This window comes from Peromyscus maniculatus, chromosome 3 (assembly GCF_049852395.1).
Source record: "Peromyscus maniculatus bairdii isolate BWxNUB_F1_BW_parent chromosome 3, HU_Pman_BW_mat_3.1, whole genome shotgun sequence".
Classification (NCBI taxonomy): domain Eukaryota; kingdom Metazoa; phylum Chordata; class Mammalia; order Rodentia; family Cricetidae; genus Peromyscus; species Peromyscus maniculatus.
Genome location: NC_134854.1, coordinates 162820858 through 162840553, shown reverse-complemented (window position 1 = coordinate 162840553; position 19696 = coordinate 162820858). Strand labels below are relative to the sequence as shown.

General features: G+C 40.6%; 1 protein-coding gene across 13 annotated transcripts in view; it reads left to right on the top strand.

Annotated features, from left to right (window-relative positions):
• Positions 1-19696, top strand: part of Abcc9 (ATP binding cassette subfamily C member 9) — a 124162-nt gene that overhangs the window by 75940 nt on the left and 28526 nt on the right. For all 13 annotated transcript variants that reach the window (XM_076568230.1, XM_076568231.1, XM_076568229.1 and 10 more), the window contains 8 exons: positions 2508-2645; positions 2774-2899; positions 7411-7507; positions 10055-10284; positions 11206-11354; positions 11497-11566; positions 12957-13114; positions 16982-17074. In XM_076568230.1, coding sequence (XP_076424345.1) covers positions 2508-2645; positions 2774-2899; positions 7411-7507; positions 10055-10284; positions 11206-11354; positions 11497-11566; positions 12957-13114; positions 16982-17074 — 1061 coding nt within the window. The remainder of the gene's footprint in view (positions 1-2507; positions 2646-2773; positions 2900-7410; positions 7508-10054; positions 10285-11205; positions 11355-11496; positions 11567-12956; positions 13115-16981; positions 17075-19696) is intronic.

Here is a 19696-nt window from a genome sequence, read left to right as displayed (position 1 = left end):
TTTACAGTTGGTGGTTACCACAACATGAGGCACTGTATTAAAGGGTTGCAGCAATATTAAGACGGTTGAGAACTACTGTTTTGGATATTCACTCCCCTGTATCTCTTGAAATTCTTCAAAATATAGGTTGATTTTGGGGTTTCCTGCTGAATTTGAGTCAATTTAGAAGAAGAATCCAGATATATTGGAATTCTTTCAGGTTAATCCTGAAGATTATTTAGGGAATAGTGCCACCCATTGTGGGCTGGGTCCTCCCATACCAGTTAATGTAATCAAGATGATTCCCCATAGAGCTGCCCATGGGCCAACCTGATCTAGAAATACCCCTTCCTCCCACTGAGATTTTCTTCCCAGGTGACTATGCATTGTGTCAGTTCAGAGGTAAAACCAATCATTGTACCATGCAAAGGAATTTGATTTCATAGCTTTTGGTTTTCCTAGTCTTCAGATTGAACACACGGCTTTGTGCATGCCAGGCAAGTACTCTGCCACTGAGCTGTGTCCTCAATCTTTTTATCTTGAGATAAAATATTGCTAAGTTACTCAAACTGACTTTGTACATATTTTATGGGCCAGACAAACCTTAAATTTGTGACCCTTTTGCCTCAACCTCTTGAATAGCTGGGATGGCTGGCCTGAGCCCCTGGCTGACTGGAGTTGGACCTTTGAATCATCCTGATCTCCTTAATGATGAGTCCTGAAGACACATAGCTGTCACTGTGGCACTTTAGAGAGACATGGTGTCAATCCACCACAGCTTTATTTATAAGACAGCAGTAGTAGAATAGCACTGTAAAGTGATTTCAGAAATACCTCATTACTTTATTGGACCTTTGCATCAGTCTGATGAAGTTTTTGACAGGTCCCGTTAGTATCCCCCTTATTTTACAAATGAAGTGACAATCAGAAGAGAGAGAGAGAGAGAGAGAGAGAGAGAGAGAGAGAGAGAGAGAGGTTGTAACTACATCTCAGCTCTCTCATTTACAGACAGCATTCTGCTTACTGTCGTATGACATTTCAATTCAGAATTGTGTGGAAAATTGACCTGAGTTACTATAAAAACTAATACAGGTACTAAACTTGTATTTTTTTCCATATGAAAAATTTCTTATACAAATGATTAGGACTATTTGGTCTGTATATCAAAAGATGTTCTGGGTCTTAAAGGAACCAGAAGCAGAAATTGTGTCAAAAGCAATCAGTTTATCCCCTATAATAGTTATCTGAATTTTCAAAACCAGTGATTGGCTAGTAAACGTTGTAATTAAACTCTTACTGCATCGCTTTTGGGAGAAGGAGATAAACCCTACCAGTGGTATCCTGAGAGTGTTTAAGTCTTTTTCCCAGTACGGGCACAGTGTATCTTAGAATGATTTATATTGTTACACACACTTTCATTTTAAGTAATCTGTCCTCTAGAAAATCTGCCAGGGCTCTTAACCTCTGAACCATCTCTCCAGATCCATCTGTAACAATTTTTAAAAGCAAGTTACTGGACAGCAGGCAGACAGATTAATCTCTTGGATGTTCTATTTCATGGGATATCTTAGAAATAGTTGGTATTCATAAAAATGACCCAAAGGTTCAGAAAGATTTTGAAACATTTCAATATCATGAAAAGTATTTTAGAATATTCCAGAAAATTCTGTCAACTAATCAATTTCATTTCATTATTTCCTAAAATAAATTGATAAACCCAGATAACATATAAACATATATTTATACCTATATATGTTAAGTATCTGTACACACACACACACACACACACACACACACACACACACATATATATATAATGACAATTGTCTTGCTAACGATTCCATCATCTAAAATATCCCTGTATTTAAATGAACTACTGTGGGTCTATCTCAGGTACTAAATGTATTAATATAAAAGCCATCTGAGGATATTCACTAATTCACCCATCTATCTGTAACTATGATTATCTAACAAACTATTTAATCACTTTACTAATTTTTGTTTTTCTAAGATTGCTCTTAAATACTTTAATAAAATCATGACTTTTTGTTTCTGTTTGTTGAGCAGAGAATAATTGAATGCTGAGTAAATATTGAGCTAATTTTATTACTCTCTGTAATAAAAAGTTTATATGTAATGGCAGTTACATATAAACTGACTCTAACTTCTAAATATAATTGCTATATTTCTTGTCTACATAATCAATCAATGTATATGTATAGATAGCAGGACTGTGCTAAATTCTTTCAGAGTGATAATTCCTACCCAGGTGAGTATGTGCCCCAGTATGTGGAACTGGTAAGAAGCCAGCTACTCCCTCCTTGGGCCCATATGTAGATACTGGTCTGCATATTAAACAAGTAGAAGAGCAAAGAAATAAATCAAGTAGAGGAGACATGTTCCAGGCGCCCTCATTTCTCCACTAAAAGCCTGGGTCATATTTCTCTTTCTCATCTTTTAATTGGTTCTTTGAGCATATTTAGCAGAACTGAGTATGCTCATCTGCCTTCCAACTCTCCCTGTCCCAGGACGACCCATTCTCTGCCCTGGACATCCACTTGAGCGATCACTTGATGCAAGAAGGAATTCTCAAGTTTCTCCAAGATGACAAGAGGACGGTGGTTCTCGTGACTCACAAGTTGCAGTACCTGACACACGCTGACTGGGTGAGACTTCCTGAGTTTGTGTGACAGTCATATCTTAGAGACATCAAGGAATACTTCCTGAGACCAAGTTATGTCATTTGCCTCCTTCCGGCTTCTGCTACGTTTCTGCTCATACATTCTTTCCTTAGATCATAGCCATGAAGGATGGGAGTGTGTTAAGAGAAGGGACCTTGAAAGACATTCAGACCAAAGACGTGGAGCTTTATGAACACTGGAAAACTCTCATGAATCGACAGGATCAAGAATTAGAAAAGGTAAGAAGGGTCAGAGCATTCTTTGTAATTACTAGGAATTCTTTGAAGGAAGCACTGTGTTTTGTAAGATACATGCTGCTCTGTGATAGTCTTCTTTTGAAGCTCAAGATAACTGTATCTTTGCATATATTTATTGAACAGGCTACTTTGAACTTACTACATTTTACTATTTATTTATTATTTGCTTGTTTATTTATTGTGTGTCCGGTGTGTTTGCATGCATGGCGTGTGTGTGTGTGTGTGTGTGTGTGTGTGTGTGTGTGTGTGTGTATGTGTGTGTGTGTGTGTGTGTGTGTGTGTGTGTGTGTGTGTGAGCGCGCACGCGCATGTGTGTATACTAGGCATACACATCCACAGGCACATTGCAGAGACAGGAGGAGCACATTTGGTGTCTCCTTCTGTCTCTCTCTGCTTTATTCCCTTGAGAGACGGTCTCTCACCGAACCTGGATCTAGGCTGATGACCACACGCACCATCGTTGTTCCTGTCTCCACACACAGTGCTGGGGTTCCAGGTGTGAATGGCCACCCTGGCTTTTTATGTGGGTGCTGAGATTTAGACTCAGACCGCTCTGCTTGTGCAGCAAGCAGTCTTCTCCATGAAGCTACCTCCCCGGCCCCTGTCCTGTACTGCCTTTTGGATGAAGTACTATCCGTGTTTTGGCTCTGAACCATTTGGAATTATGTGTGTAGCTACAAGTTGAATGAGCTGTTTATCAAGGCTTGAGGCTTTCCTTATTTTTCTGATTTATCTCTTCTTTTCTCATGTGTAATAAGATCATGTTCATGCATTGCCTACAGTCAGACAATCACAGTCAAGACAAAAGTCAAGATGGCTCTGAAAGATGGCAAAGCTGTGAGCTTTGGCTGGAGTCAATCAGTGTGTCTGAAATAACCCTGATGGTGAATGAAGCTTAACCGAAAGAAAAATACACTGTTTTTATCTTCTTTAGACTCCACAAAGACTTCCTAACACTCTCACATAGTGCTCATGAAAAGTCATGACAAGTAAGCACAGAAAACATTTTCTCATCTTTACAGAAGAGAAAACTTGGGGCCAGAGAAGTCAAATAATGTCCCTGCGCTTCACAGCATGTACTAATGGTACTGATGTGATTAAAACCCAGGTCCGTATCCAGTGTAGCTGTACCACAGTGCAGCCATATTAAATGACACAATAATAGACTTGGAAATCAGATTCAGTTCGATTCATGATTGGGCAAAGAAATAGGAGATTGAATTTTCAAATCTCTGATAACTTTTGCTTTGGGGTTTGGCCTGGGATGTTTTCAGAATTTAGTACAGTGGCTACAAATGAACTTTAAAAAATTAAAGCAGTTATGTTAGTTGGCTTCTTAAAAATCAGAAAATCAAATTGTGTTGTTTTAAGAAAGAAAAATAGAATCTATACCTCATAGAGAAAGGAAGATTAAAAAGCCACACATTTCTCAAAGTTTCTCTGTCCTGTGACTTTCTGAATATCTCAAAAGCAAATCCCTCTAAGAAAGAAAAACACATGTGAAATCTCTGCAGAGAATAAGAGGGATGAAGGACCATCAGACTTAGGGTGTTACAGAACATATCACAGTGTGTGGTAACAGTGCCCAAGGAAGCAGGTGTGTGAAGGCTGATGAGAAGTATCCTGAGGTGACTTCAACCAACATTGTTTTAGTGATCTCAGTGCCAGGAGTGAAATAAAAGGGTGTCAGGTTCAGGAGCAGGACAATTTATTGTTTACTTTGGAAAGAAGGATCGAGAGAGAGAGAGAGAGAGAGAGAGAGAGAGAGAGAGAGAGAGAGAGAGAGAGAGAGAACACAGTCTGTTGAGTGGGATAGTGATGTCCTTTAAGGAAGCCAGGAAGAAAGTCTATTCCGCTGCATTTAGAGATGAAGTGATCACTTGAGATAGCACAGCCTCCTAATCAAAGACAGATAGCAGTGTACCTATCAAGCACAGGAGATGTGGAACAAGCTAGGGCGTGGCCATGGCAAAGCCAGCTGGGAAGCAGAATGGAGTCCAGGAGAAGCCAGACTGAATCCAGCACCTGCCTGGAATTCCTATCCGAAGCTGGAGAGAAATTCCTCCACAGGGCTGGGGAGGAGGCAAAATGCTTGCTTTCCAAGTAGGAGAACCTGAGTTTAGACTCCCAGGACTCTCATAAAAAGCCAGAGAGCAGTGTGTGTGTGTGTGTGTGTGTGTGTGTGTGTGTGTGTGTGTGTGTGTGTGTGTGTCTGTCTGTCTGTCTGTCTGTCTGTCTGTCTGTAATCCCAGAGCTAGGATGTAGAGACAGGAGGATCCTTGGGGTTGGTTGCACAGCTGTCTAACCAAACTGGTGAGCTTCGAGTTCAATGAAAGACCCTGCCTCCAAAAAATAAGGGGGGGGTGGTGGTAATAGAGGAAAGCATGTGATGACCTCTGGCCTGCCCATGAATCCATGAATGTATGGAAATATGTACTCACATACACCTACGTACACACACACACACACACACACACACACACCTGGAATACCTTGGGGGAGGGTTCTATAGAACAGTTTCCACTTGGATTGTTATATGTCAGGACAGAGTCTCACTTATTCTCCAGGGCAAATTCTACTACTTAAGAGGCATTTGGCCACACTGGGAGACATTTGTGTTCATCACAGTTGAGGCTGGGGTGGCACAGGGATGTTGTGGGCCAAGACAGAGCTGCTACTCCAGCTGCTGCAGTACAGGAGGACCCCAAAGCATCCATCTGGCCCAAGCTCAGCAGCACCAAGGCTAAGGAAGCCTAGCCCACAAATGCAGACAAATGGAATGAGTGGAGAAGGAACATGAGACAAACTGCCAATCAAAGCCTTGGCACAGGGCTTCAGCAAGAACTGTCAGTGTGAATTAAGGGGAAAGAATGAAGGGCTGTGTCAGAAAGATGACAATGAAAACCACAATAAGGAGATCACATGTTTGGTTCAAATACGACTGGAAACTCTGATTTGGATGGCACTGACTGTTTTCTCCACCTTGCTATTGAGTGGATAAGTGAATGTCATTCGATGATCTCCTCCTTTTATCTTGGGCAGGCCTGGTAAATATCCACTGGGCAAATGAAATTGAATTTGTACTTACTTAACCCAAGCATCAACACAATTTCAAATACTTATCCAGTAATTAGCTTATTTATGAAAATTTACTTTCAATAACATTTTCCTTAACTTAAAACAAAGTAAAGTTGGGCTCACACATAGTATTATGGGAGCCAGCAAAGAGATAACTCCACTTTTCTATTTGGGTTTGCTCCATTCCATCCCATCATTGACGAAGGAGAGAGGTCTTTATTCATGGATGTTTGATCTAGTCTATTGACACAAGTTGGTCTTCCCATCATTAGGCAACACCAGCGTCTAGTGCCTTTGTAAAGTCTAATCGGCACAATAGATGTACTGGGGATTGCTGCCACTCTTCATGAAACCAGAAACAGTGGAACTTTCTAGAATGGTGAGCCTTCCAAATCACACATACTGCATGAGGTTAAGAAAAAAAAATATGTAGGGACTGATCACCGAAGCTCATTGGGTTAATGATGTAACCCCCAAACTGTGTTCTGTTGCTGCTGGTGTCTGCTTGTTCGTGTTTGAATTGGGATGTATTGGGCCATGCTGAGGGGCCACTCAAGGCTAGTGTCACTTACCATGTTTCTGGCCTACATGCTTAGAATGTCCAATCCTGCTGCCCCAGTTCTGAGGCTGAGGATGAAGAAGATGAAGCCCTTTTTTCCTTGGGCCAATGACAAGTCCACTCAACCCTGAACACATGGCAATTTGATTTTGTATTTTTCTTTCTTTTTCTGTATATTCCTTCCCTACAGTGTCCTCTGAGTCTCGTAGGCATGGAAGGACCTCATTGCTTATTTTCTTTGGAATGACCTATTCCCTCCTGAAGCCACTGAAGTCCCTTGTACAGCTCCCTCAATGATATGCTAAGGGAATCCATCTTAATTTACTCATTTATAGTCATAGTGGATGTGTGATAGAAGTTTACCTATCCCAGAATTGCATGCAACTTTATATGTTCATTTATTGAGATGGGATCTCTCTATGTAGCTCAGGCTGGCCTGGAATTTCCAGTAATTCGCCTGCTTAAGCCTTCTGATGGCTGAGGTGACAGGCATCATGCCTAGCTTGACTGTTTTTTAAAAAAGATATTTAACATAAGTGAATCCTCAGGTTAAAAAACTGTGTTTGAAATTGATGTAAAACCAAAGATTTCTCAGTGGTGCAGCTGTGTTTGAAGGCTTAGGTTCCTGATGTTATAACTCTTTCTGGCTTCCTATTGATCTATACATCTGAGTACAGAAATGTCTATAAATCCTCAGCACTATTTTTATAACAGCTCCTGTGACAGGAGTCCTGTGTGTCTAGAGTGAGCAGAGACCTTGGGACTAGTATAAAACCATCCCATGTGTCATCCATGGCCAAGTCAAACCCTTCCTCAGACAGAAGCTCCTTCAGTGAAAGCATATTGTTATCCACAGGACATGGAAGCAGACCAAACAACGTTAGAGAGGAAGACACTCCGAAGAGCCATGTATTCAAGAGAGGCCAAAGCGCAGATGGAGGATGAAGATGAAGGCAAGTCTTTTTTTTATCTGAAACATTCAGATAGATTAGTATGTCATGAGGAGTTTACTCTGGAAATTGATGTTTGAGTGTGTCGCACACATATAACAAGCTATTTTGCACAAGGCCCAGAGCCAAACTAAGTGCATAATATTGAACATGAGAGAGTCAAGGTAAGGGTAGTGTCCCCCAACAGCATGCCCCTGTGACGGGGGCACTAGGTGGGTATCTATGTACTCACACCGTGTGTCACAGAGAATGGGAAGACCAAATCTGGGATCTGAAAACAGAATAATTGGAAGTCTAGTATAATGACTGGATTAGGGTGTTACTAAAATATCAGTTCTTTAAATATCAACAACCAATGGAAATATAGGAAAGACAGTCCCTATGTTTGAATCACTCAGACTTTATGCATGTGGTTTCCATAACACACTGATGAAGAAGGAAGATGCTGGAGAGTCCATTTTTCATTTCAGTTTTCCACATCTAGTACTATATTCTGAAGAAGAAAAAAGATTTACTGTAAGTTTGAAAAAAATCACCTAAAATCATTACATTGTCATGACATGACTCACCAAGAAAGTTTGAAAAAAAAATCACTTAAGTTCACAGAATAAATGCATTCATTATGCTTCATTTCCTCTGTAGGTTTTATTTACCATTTCCTTTCCACTGGCCAAATAAGAAATAGGCAACATTGTAATGTGAAGGTAGAAAACACCAAATTGGGCCACCAACATATTTCAGATGTCTCAATGAATGTTCATGAAGTTAAAAAAAATCATTGAATGAAGGATGAATTTTTTCATTTCAATTCTTAATTTTGAGGGTGTTTTGTTCTGTAAGCAGACACAGGCTTATGGAATTTGAAACCACTTATTTCTAATGTGTTTTAAATGTAGAGTCATAGTCAACTACCTTAAGACTCACTTGTTGCAGTAGAGAACTGATCACTACAGAAACTGATTCAGCCCTGGTTTGCTTAGTTAATCCTCCTTAGGTGTGAAATAACAGTACTTGCCTTAGTGGGGAGGGTGTTAATGTGACTTAATTGCAGATGCACTACAACTAGGATGGTTGCTGTCCTGGGTCCTAGCATTCTGGAACCACCAGGGAGGGCAGAAAGGAGAAAGAAAATGTCTCCTTTCCCTTAAGGAACTTAAAGCAGCATGCATTGTTTCTACTGACGGTTGATCAGCTCGTGATATGGGCAGATTAGATGCCAAGAAAGTGAACATGAATTGTCTTTAGCTGGCCACCATAAGTAACTGAACTTTCATCTGGTATAGAAGTGAAGGGTACATACTAGGGAGACAGCGGGCAGTCTTTAAGTGTGTACCGTTTTCATCATACATGTTTTTGTTCCCATATTTATGAGACAGAACATAGTTCTTCCAAAGAGAAGCTCATCCAAGACTCAGTCCTTCGCAGGATCCAGTTGAAACAAAGGTGCTGCTGATGGGCTGTCTTTGCTTCACATCCACACTGGGTCCCTTTGGTCTGATGATTTGCAGACAAAAGTCTTATTTTTCATCCTTCCAGTCTATAGCTTCATACCTCTAACTATTGCAATAGTGGAGAGCACACAGCTTAAGTATAGTAAAAATGGTCACTGGAGAAGGAACAGACAGGAGACCCAACAGTCACTGGAACATGCAAATAACCAAGTCATGCTGAAAAGAAAATTGAAAGCTTCCCTGTCATAGCAGTGAAGAATGTGCCTAGGATAATCATTCTTGGAGTGTCTAAAGAATATGCTTAGGATTATCAGTCTCAGAGTTTCTAAGTGGCTTAAACATTTGATAGGATCATTCTGCCCATTGTCTCAAGTGATCTTCATCTTTGCCTTCTAGAATGTTCCATCTTGACAACTCTCCTCCATGACCACATTTAAAGCAGGATGGAAAAGTTATGGATTGGTGCTTCTAGGGTAGACACAAATTCCACAGCTGCTTTTCTTCTGGTGCAGATTTCTAAATTCAGAAAGCCATAGATTAAAAAAATTAGATGTTTACAAACCAGGAGCATGCTTTCCTTGGCAGCACAATTCCATCACTAACTTAAGTGTCTGGAAATTAGCAGTCTGTGAACTTTTATATTTGTTCATTCATTCACATTTTACCTTTATTTCCTCCCTCCCCCCTCCCTCCCCATCCCTCCCTCCCCCTCCCTCCCTCCCTCCCTCCCTCCCTCCCTCCCTCCCTCCCTCCCTCCCTCCCTTCCTTTTTCCCCTTTCTTTCTTCTGACTGTGTCTCACACAGCCCTGGCAAGCCTTAAACTCCCTATGTATCCTATAGCTGGGGCTGGCCTTGAACTTCTGATCCTCCTGCCTTTGGCTCCCAAGTCCTGGGATTACAGGAGCATGCCACCATGTATGACCATTTTCAAGCCATTTTTTAGAAAAAAAAAAACATTGAAATGTGCACTACTTAAAGTATTTAAAACTTCCAAAGCTAATATTAAATGTGGTTATTCATATTCTTGGTAGAAAATAAAAATTATTTCTGGTGCTCATCTGAAGCTTACACAAAGTTTGTTGTATGTGTGAACACACAGAGGAAGAAGAGGAGGAAGATGAGGATGATAACATGTCAACTGTAATGAGGCTCAGGACGAAGATGCCCTGGAAAACCTGTTGGTGGTACCTCACCTCAGGAGGGTTTTTCTTGCTCTTCCTCATGATCTTCTCTAAGCTTCTGAAGCACTCAGTGATTGTGGCTATAGACTACTGGCTGGCTACATGGACATCCGAGTACAGTATAAACCACAGTGGGAAAGCTGACCAGGTACAGTGCACCCAGAAACGGTAGAGAGGGAGGCTCTTTGCTGAAATCAGTTAAGAATCAGAAGGCCAGAGGAGTTTGGTGCAAGTTCAGTATGTTAGTAATTAGGGAACCACTTTAAAAAAGGTAAATTGCCAACAATGTTAAAGATGATGTCTCTTACTGTTTTTATCATTTTAAATATTTGCTTACATTATTTTTATTTATTACATATTTATGTATTATATTATATGTGTATAGGTATGTGCACATGAGTGCAGTGGCCTTGGAGGCCAGAAAAAGGTGCCAGATCCCCTGGAGCTGGAGTTACAGGCAGTTGTGAACCACTCAATGTGGGTTCTGGGAACTAAATAGAGGTGCTCTGAAAGAGCAGTAAGCACTCTTAACAGCTGAGCCATCTCTCCAGCCCTGTTTTTACATTCTTGTCATAAGAAGCATTTCATCATAGTATTTAGATACAGATTCAAGGGGTTCAATATATCTGTTTTATATGTAATGCATGTTACTATTATATATCAGATGCTAAACACATGTAAGTGAAATTCTGTTATTCTGATGATTTCAATCCTCCATCAGTATACTGAGTGGTCATTTTGTGATCAAGAATGGGAAGAACGAGCTTGACAATGTAGAAAACCAAGAGTCTGTCCCCAGCCTGAAAGATACATCAATCCTGCAGTCCTTAGGCCAGACCTTGCTGGTGAAAAAAGCAAGCGGGGGGCATGGGGGAGAGGCGGGCACTGCCTGGCCTGTGGGACTGACCTGAGGGGCGCACTGCTCTTGATACCCACCATATGTCCTCAGCTCTCTGAATGCAAGGAAGATAAGGATGCAGACAATCTGTCTGATTTTGATGCTTTGTTTTCTAGTTAGGAAAAGCCCAGGTAATCCTCTCATATCAGCTTCCATGCTGGTTCTCCCTAGACGTTCTACGTGGCTGGGTTCAGCATTCTCTGCGGAGCTGGCATCTTCCTTTGCCTGGTCACCTCCCTCACTGTAGAATGGATGGGCCTCACAGCTGCCAAGAACCTCCACCACAACCTCCTGAATAAGATAATTCTTGGGCCAATAAGGTAAATAAAATACAGCGATCTCTTGCTCCTATGCATGTAGTAATAAAAACATACTGATCATTTTTAAGATCTTAGATGCCCCTTGGTGCTTCTGGCCCAGACAGTCCACATCACCATACTCTTTGATCTGTTCCCTGCCTAGGTTCTTTGATACCACACCCCTGGGACTGATTCTCAACCGGTTTTCTGCTGATACTAATATCATTGACCAGGTGAGTATCTGAGCTGGTACTAAGTTCTAAGACAAATTTCTTAGTGTAAAATAAATAGCATTTCAAACAGGACTTGAGGGCTCTTGGTGGTAGAGAATTACTAAAATTTAAATTATGGCCCATTTGCTCTCATAGTAAAATGAAAAAAAAAATAATTACTAGGATAAAATTTCTGCCTGTGTGTTGTAGGCACATGTTTGTATGAGTGTATGCACTTGACATATAAGTGCCTGTGCATTCTTTCGTGTGTGTGTGTGTGTGTGTGTGTGTGTGTGTGTGTGTGTGTTAGCGAGAGGTCGACATAAGGCATGTTCTTCAATTACTCCCCATCTTAATTTTTATGACTTATTATTTTTAATTTTGGAGTTGTATGTACGGGTTTGTGCATGTAAGTCCCTTGCAGCAGGGGGCAGGTGGATGCCAGGGCCTTGCTAGTTAGCCATCATGGCAAAATGCCTTCTCTGGGTTCACTGGGAAACCCTGACTCAAAAAATAAAGTGGATAAGTATGACTAATGTCAATCTCAAGCTACCACATGTTCACTCACACCAACTCACACATGTGCACATGCACACACAAATAGTAAACATAGAAATTTAACACAAAATAAATGTGGCATCTGGAATCTCTGAGAATCATTAATTTTAAACTAAAAGATGTTGAGATAATTATCCATAAAATATAAAACAAACGGCTATAGAATGAAAATGGCCACATAAAGCCATAACCCGGTGAAATAAAAGATACTGGGTAGCTTTGGAACCATGAACTGCAAAAGGTCTTTTGAAGTAAGACACAACATAGCAAGAAAATAAGAAAAAGACAAATAGAAATAACTGTACACACACACAAAAGAAATAACTGTACAAAAATTTAAACTTTGATTAAGCTGAAAGCACCAACCAAAGACAAATTTAAATTGTAAAAGAACACTACAATATATTGATAGCATCTAAATTCAATAAGGAAAAGGCAAATAATGCAATCAAAGATACTCAAAGGACAAGCAACTACAGGAAAAATAATCTATGTGTTTTACAGTAGAGGAGCAGATGAGCTTTAGATAGTGTATATGCATTCAAAAGGAATGTTTGGAAATATCTACAGTCCATCACAGAAAAGCGAAACAAACACAGGGGTGAAAAAGATCTCTAGTATCATCATTTATATAAAATATCCAAGATAAGTAGGTGAACAACACGTCAGTGATATGTCAAAGGATACAGCTACTAAATGACAGAAGCATGTGGGATTATGTACAGTGAACTTGCCTATAGACAGCTTTGACAGCCCATATTACTGAACATTAATGTAAGAGTTAATATTTTATGACACTGCCGTGGGTACTGCGCATGAGCTGAGAAGATTGTCCCTTGGATTCTCTCCGCAGCACATCCCTCCAACCTTGGAGTCGCTGACCCGATCCACCCTGCTCTGCTTGTCCGCTATCGGGATGATCTCCTACGCGACACCCGTGTTCCTGGTCGCCCTTGTGCCCCTTGGCGTTGCCTTTTATTTCATCCAGAAGTACTTCCGAGTCGCTTCTAAGTAAGTAAACCATTCTCCCCCTTTCAAAAGCCTGCATAGTCAACTCATTGGGAACTGTTTGCTCAACTGTTTCTTTGTTTTTCAAACTAAGGTGGAGAATTTAGAAATGCAACTGTTTTGCTAAAACCTCATGTCACCATGTGAGATCTAATGTCACTCTTTCTATAATTGTCTGTTTCTTCCTAACCCTTGACACATAAGAACTTATTGTTCAGTTTGCCAACAATTTGTCTATTGAGTTCGATGTGCTAGCCTTTGCATTCCATGGTTCTTTTTCTGGATGTAACATAGGCAGGAAGCTCAGAAAATCAAACATAGTCCTGAAGAGTGAGCAATTTCAAGCCAGTATATTTCAAAGCAGGAAAAAAAGGTTAAATCACAAAATCCTTCAAATACATGATATGAAATAGTAGAAGAAGATAGATGAAGAGATAAATGATCCAAGACTATGCAATTGGATAATCTTGAGCATCCGAGAGGCATACCATCACTTTAAGAGACTGGAGAATTTGAGTTCACAAAATTTTCCATGTACCTGCTAATCCAGGCAAATAAATAAAGGGGAAGAATTAATTTTAGATTTTCTGTCAATACAGGACTTATTATTTCCTGAGAAGTTGAATGATTAATGATCAATACAGTGTCTGCCATTATAAACTTGGAAGTTTGTGTTTAGTGCTTTCCTAGAGAATACGATGAGCTTTACTATTGCAGGGTCTATCTCAGCACTCACTGAATGCTTGTTGTACTGAGCCATGTGGTGGGTGGTGAAAAACCTATTCTCAACAAAACCCATCTCTCGTGAAGATAAAGCCATATATAAAGTAACATATGGATTGAGCTAGAATAAAAGGCAGACGTGTTTTAGAAACTGAACGTACTTCATGTGACAGGCGTGCAAAGAAGATGAAGTTACCCAGGGAAGAGAGAAGAAGAGGGAAGGGGCTCCAGTGAGGTCCACCTCACGTCATAGCATTTTAGAGGATTTATCCCCCAGGGCTGTGAGTGAAGAACCCTTCACATACTGGAGATGTGTGTTCTACTTTAGTGGTTTTTCTTCCCCAGCATCCTTCCTTTCTTCCTTTTTTCCTTCCTTCCTCCCTCCATATCTGTGTCCTCCCTCCCTCCTCCCTTTTTCCTGCCTCCCTCCTTCCCCCCCCCCTTTTTTGTAGCAAATTCAGACCAAAGGGAAGGGGCAGTAGTCAGAGTCACACTTCCATTTCCCCTGGTGTTGCGCTGACACTACACTACACTGTGTGTCTCCGGGTCTGACTTGGTTGATGACTGCTCATTGATTTGCAGAGAGCCAGTCAGTGTCTCTCAACACTCGTACCAAGCATTTGTATCTTACTGCAACCACAAGCTCAGCTGAACCATCACCAAGATAAACCAAGTGGGGAGTGTTAGGCAAAGATTTCTAACCCCCTCCAAATGTGAGCTGTGAACTTTGCTCCTGAAACATAGTCCAATAATTTGTTCACATGAGTATAATAGAGGGCATGGTATTTTAAAATGCTATATAAAGAATTTTTATTTTTAATGCTGGTGAAAGAGGGAAAGGCACAAAATAGAATTTTTTAAAAAGAGCCAACTGTAACACAACAATCATTTCTTAAGGAATTAGAGTCAATAACAGACTTAGCAGTCATTCCCGTCTACCCATTCTCATCTGTAAATCAGGGAGACAACCCAATGACCAATGACCAATGACCAATGACCAATGATGTGAAATCTTGGAGGCTCAACAACTTTGCCTGTGACTCACTCAGGATAAAAGCTCACACAGCTGAATAGACTGCATATATATATATATATATATATATATATATATATATATATATGCATACAAATGAATTGAAGTAGGGAGCTCACGGCAGACAACAACATGACCGTTAACATCTAAAGTCACATGTCTAAAGGTGTTTAGCTACATGCTTCCTTCTGACAAGAACACAGATCAAGCTGTGCCTTTAGCTTCTGGGTTTCACACATGATCCTTCTGTAAACAATGATGGCTCCTCCGTGATGTTTACTTCAGCCCTGACTGCAGTGTAGTGGCTTTGGCCATCTGTTGGTGTCAGCTGGCCCAAGAACGGCTTCCATGGCTGATGCTATGGAATAACACTTCATTCACTAGATGCTCACAGGTGAATGGAAAGGCAGCCCCTCTAGTTCTCCCAACCTCCATAACCGCAAGAAGGGCAGAAAGGGAAAGAAAAAAGTGAAATGCTTTCTAACCATTGGTTTAACTCAGTCTTGTATTCTAGAAATGTAACCTTATATGGCTTAAAGAAAAGTTGTTGACTTTGGTACGCCTATGAATCCCTGTAGTTCTAGTAGTTGGGCGGCTGAGGCAGGAGAATCTCTGCAAGTTTTAGGCCAATCTGGGATACATGGTGAGCTCCTACAAAAATAAATATAAACTATATATTTTTAAAAGGAAATTTATGAATACACACCTTTGTGAAAAGGGTTACATTAAGAAGATTGAGGTATTTCTATTTTTAAGTAGGTTATGGAGACATGTATATATTCGTGTATGGACATGAACATTAGTTCCTTGGGGGAACAGTGAAAGTTCCTTGGAGGCAGGGATTCAGCTCACTGTGGCCAGAGCCAAACTCATGGTCATAGTGGATCTCTCCCTATGATCTCTTCCCCTCCCCCTCTCTCTGTCCTCTTCCCCCACCCCAACCCCTACCCCGCCCTGTCCTTCAACATTGGTGGTAAGTAGCAGTTATTTTTTAATCTCGTGTACTGGAAACTCAGTACAACCAATGCTTCACAGCAGTGCATGAAGCTCCCTCTAACAAGCAACTTCCTACCACAACTCCCCCTCTCTTCTTTTAAACTGATTAGCATCTCACTAACTCAGAACTTTAAAGGCCCCTCCCATAGGCTCTCCCAGTCTCAACTACTCACTCATTCTTCACATCATTAAGGAGGCTCAGCTCTTACTGTTTTACTGTTCAGTCATGTTTTTCATTTGGTTAAGAATCCTCTACAGTCCAGTGTCACATTTACAAGACTATACCTTTGTGATGGATATAGTTGCACATGCACTTGGGAAGTAGAGACAGGAGATCCAGGGTGCCAGGTCATCAAGAATGACGTTGTGAGCTCAAGGCCAGCATGTGTTACATTAGACACCTTTTTTAATTTTATAATTTAATTTAATTTTACATATCAGCCACAGATTCCCCTGTCCTCCCTCCTCCTGTGCCCCCCTCCCCCCAACCCAACCCCCATTCCCATCTCCTCCAGGGCAAGGACTCCCCTGGGGAGTCAGCTCAGCCTGGTAGATTCAGTCAAGGCAGGTCCAGTCCCCTCCTCCCTTCACCCAGGCTGAGCAAAGTGCATTAGACACCTTCTTAATAAACCAACTCCCCTCCCCAAACAATAGCAATAAGAAGATCATACCCTTCACAGAATTATTTTTCATCAATCCATCCATTTTAAATCAAGGTTTTCTCTTCATTGCATTTGCATTTATAGTTTGTCATGGTAACTCTTTCACTGAAGCACTCAGTTGACAAAACCTTCAACAGCTTACACTCTGAAGATGAAGGAAAAGATGGTTGTGTAAGGGTTACAGGTCCACACTTCATTTAAGGTGTCTACAAAACTCCAAGTCTTATGTCACAGTTGAAATACACTGGCTGTGGGGACGCAGAATGAGGAAATAAGTCATATTCACATGGGAAACATTTCGATGAAGCTTTTAGCATGACAACCAAGAGGAACTAGATAGGGGTGGAGAACAGGTGAATGGTGACCAGAGCAAGCACTCGGGTCTGAGAACTTTCAAGTTCAATGGTGGCCTCAGAACCTGGAGGTGGGTGACACGTACCATTGCCTTTGTCCTAGGGATCTCCAGGAACTTGATGACAGCACCCAGCTCCCCCTGCTTTGCCACTTTTCAGAAACAGCCGAAGGGCTCACTACCATCCGGGCCTTCAGGTGAGTAACACATCTTCAGATTGCCCCTGGGTGGTAAATCCATCCACAAATATCTATCAACAAAGAAGAGCTAACAGCCACCCCTTCTGGGGGCACACTATGTTTCTCACAGTGAACTAGAAAACGGTAATAAAAATGAACATTGTTTAGAATTACTTATCTGAAAATTTAAAAGTAAAGAATGAATTGACAGAGTGGAAAGAAATTAGTTGTGTGTCTTAGATAAGGTTTTCTAATTCTAAAGCCTCTTTGTCCTCATCTGAAAAATGGGGCATCGGTCTTGCTTATTACAGCCATTAGAATGATTGATATAATACATGTAAGGACTGAACCACAGTGGCTGTTGAAGTACTCAGTAAACAACTTAAAATATATCTATAGAGTGTGATAGTAATAATGATACTAACAAAAGAGAAAACCATTACACCAAAGTTATTTTAGAAGTTAATCCAGCCAAGCTTGGAAATTCACACCTATAATCCGAGCACTTGATGATGGTCATAGTGGGGATATAGACAGGAGGACCAAGAGTTCAAGGACCTCTTAGACTACAGGAGTTCAAGGCCAGACTGAACACTGTGAGACCTTATCTCAAAAGTACAACAAAACAAATAACTAACAGAAAAGAACTCATGTTTCCCAATGTTTGTGCACAGTAATAACCTAGGGTTCCATGGAGCTAGCTCCATTTTCCTCTTCAAGTTAGATCATAAAAGTGGCATTACTGGATATTTCCTTCGTCCTGGAAAACTTATATTTTAATCATTGTATCTTCTTTCAACCCTATTACAAATATGCATTGACTTTAATCAGAGATATCTCCAATCTAAGAAGTTTAAGAATTTAGAAATGGGTCATAGAGTAGAACATTAAAATGCAACTTCCTACTTAATGTATGATATGATTTCTACCTAAATCCATGTGAGTTTCACTTACCCCACCCATATTTCACATCCTGGCATGTTTTCTCAACATGGAGTGTAATGCCTCTTACTGAGAATCTCAACATTACTTATTGGTATTGAGTATATAGATACTGGCATGAAATTTATAGTCTAATAATGCTCAGCAGGAACCATTAACAAATACAACATTAAAGATTGCTGTTGCCACCAAGAAAGTCTTTCCCAAATAGTTTATAAAAGAAATATTTATTTGAATAATTATCACACACCAAGTACTATTCTCAATGTAGATTAATATAGGTGGAATACACATGGCCATTTATCTCCATCCTAATTGCAGGCTGGGTTCTTTACTTTAGCTGACATGATGATTTTATTTCTTTTATGATTATTTATGAGTATGTTTTCATTATCTTTTTACTAAAAATATTTGCTTGTTAATTACCCAATCTCTTCCAACTAGAATATGAGTTCTGAGAGAGCAGGGTTTTGTTTTCACAAGTTAACTTCCTGTGACTTGAGAAAGGCTTATGGTACTTGACTAATGAGCTAGTATAGGCTTTGTCCTCAGGGGGTCACCACACAGGATACAGGATTTAAGGAAGAAGATGACAGTATAGTGACATCTATGGAGTCACCACATGGACAGCTGTGTCAAAGGGTTGGGTGGCACTTTGTATCAAAAGAAGATGGAGACACTTACAGGACAATGGGCCTTAGAATGAAGAACAGCTGAGTTGGAAGGAAAGGGGACAGAATATTCAGAGAAAAGAGCATGAAGATTTCTATTCCATGTATAAATCATCCAGTATTAAATGAACACACAGATGGAGGTCATCACAATGAAGCTTGAACACTCGGAGGCTGGTGCTAACAAATATTGAATGAGTTCCTCTGTATGGAACTTGGACTTTATTCTTTCTGTGTTATAGAGTCGCTGAAGAATCTCAACAGGAAACTGACACAGAGTTATACTAATTAGAATAACTGACTCATAAGTGATGAGTCAGGATGGTTGAGGCTAAAGGTAAGAAGGTGTCAGGAGGCTATTTGAGCCACAGCATTACAAGATACATCATTGTGATGGACCTTAATTCAGACTGATTCTCCTTTTCCAAGACTTCAGGGATGTAATAAGGCCAAATGCCACTTCTCAGGGAAGATCTCATCTTTCTTCTAAGGGAGAAAAATTTCGACCAACTAAGAAACTAAATCACATGAGGAGGCAAAAGCTCAGGATAGCGGGGAATGTTTAATTACCTGAGAATTTCACAGGAATAAAGAACGGATCAGAGAGGCTTTGTGCAACTTGGAAAAGGATGATTTTGTCACTGTGGTTAGACAAATGAGCATGTTAAAAAAGCTGAATGTTTACAGTGGTAAAAACATAAAAGAATAAAAAGAAATTAAAGGCGTCCTCTGGATAAGGAATCCCCAGTGCTAATTATGACCATAACAAGATTGGAATTGGTTAAGGACAAATGACATCAGAATTCAGAGGGCTGATGGATTAAAGGCTGATGGGAAGATGTGAGCTGTAGGCAGGATGGGGCAGTTGATGGAACAGGTTTTAATATGGATTGACAGGGTGTGACCAGGAGGGGAGTGCTTTTCTTGATGGAGATTTGGTACAGAGTGCCTCTGAGAAAGCATGGAGGGATATGGGGGGGGGGGTTCGGGAAGCTGGGAGTGACAGCAGGAAGCTGATGGGCTCAAC